Below are 846 nucleotides of genomic sequence, written 5' to 3' on the forward strand. Positions count from 1 at the left end.
GTTTGTCAGCCCTAGTTAGCTCTGACAGGTAGGATCGGATCCCTTCCTTCTGGGGATATACGGAAAAAGTGGGGGTGGGGTGGGGGGATTGATATAGAGGGGGGGAGAGGGTGAAGGAGGTGGGAAATTAAGACAGCGCGACAGGACAGACAGAGTGTAAAAGAGAGAAAGAGATAAGACAGATAGATAAAGAGAGATGGCATGCGAAGTTATCGAACTTGAGTAAACAAGTACATTGTATTTTCAAGTCAGGGGATAAGATAACATGTAACAGTTACATAACACAGCAACAACAACGCGGAAGCTCTCAACAAGTATGACATAAAACGTGGTTATTTCACGTTACCTGAAAATGAGCGCGAAGTAAACCAGGAATGTGACCAGGTAGAAGGGACGGGTATGACGCATGGCGTTTTGGCCGTACGTCTCCATTTGACCCAGCCGCATGATGTGTTCTGTGGAGAGGAAGGAGAAGAAAAAAAAATTATTGGCGCATTGTGTTTTGCTTTAGTAAGAGTTTTAGTTTTAGTAAGAGTTGTACGGCACTTGCAACACAATAAGGTCATATAAGTGCCGAAGACAAGAGGTGTTATAAGAGAACACCAAACACGAAAAAGAAGGAGGGGAGATAAGGACGATGGATGTTTGATAGGAAAGAAGGAGCAAACCAGTTCCAGAGCACCCGCCCGGCGTTGTTTTTTTTTTTAACAAATAGTTTTCTTACCATCTTGATCAATAATATAGTAGTAAAACTGTAGAGAGAGGGAGTGTGGAGAGAAAGGCAGAGCATGTGTGTGTGTGTGTGTGTGTGTGTGTGTGTGTGTGTGTGTGTGTGTGTGTGTGTGT

At 43.9% G+C, this 846-nt stretch overlaps 1 protein-coding gene across 1 annotated transcript in view; it reads right to left on the reverse strand.

Moving 5' to 3' along the window:
* The window catches only part of LOC101846774, a gene marked incomplete in the record, with an annotated part of 20307 nt that overhangs the window by 11111 nt on the left and 8350 nt on the right, over positions 1–846 (reverse strand). The window contains 1 exon segment of the mRNA XM_005110268.3: positions 347–455. Coding sequence (XP_005110325.2) covers positions 347–455 — 109 coding nt within the window.

The sequence above is a fragment of the Aplysia californica genome, unplaced genomic scaffold (genome assembly GCF_000002075.1).
Source record: "Aplysia californica isolate F4 #8 unplaced genomic scaffold, AplCal3.0 scaffold00869, whole genome shotgun sequence".
NCBI lineage: Eukaryota > Metazoa > Mollusca > Gastropoda > Aplysiida > Aplysiidae > Aplysia > Aplysia californica.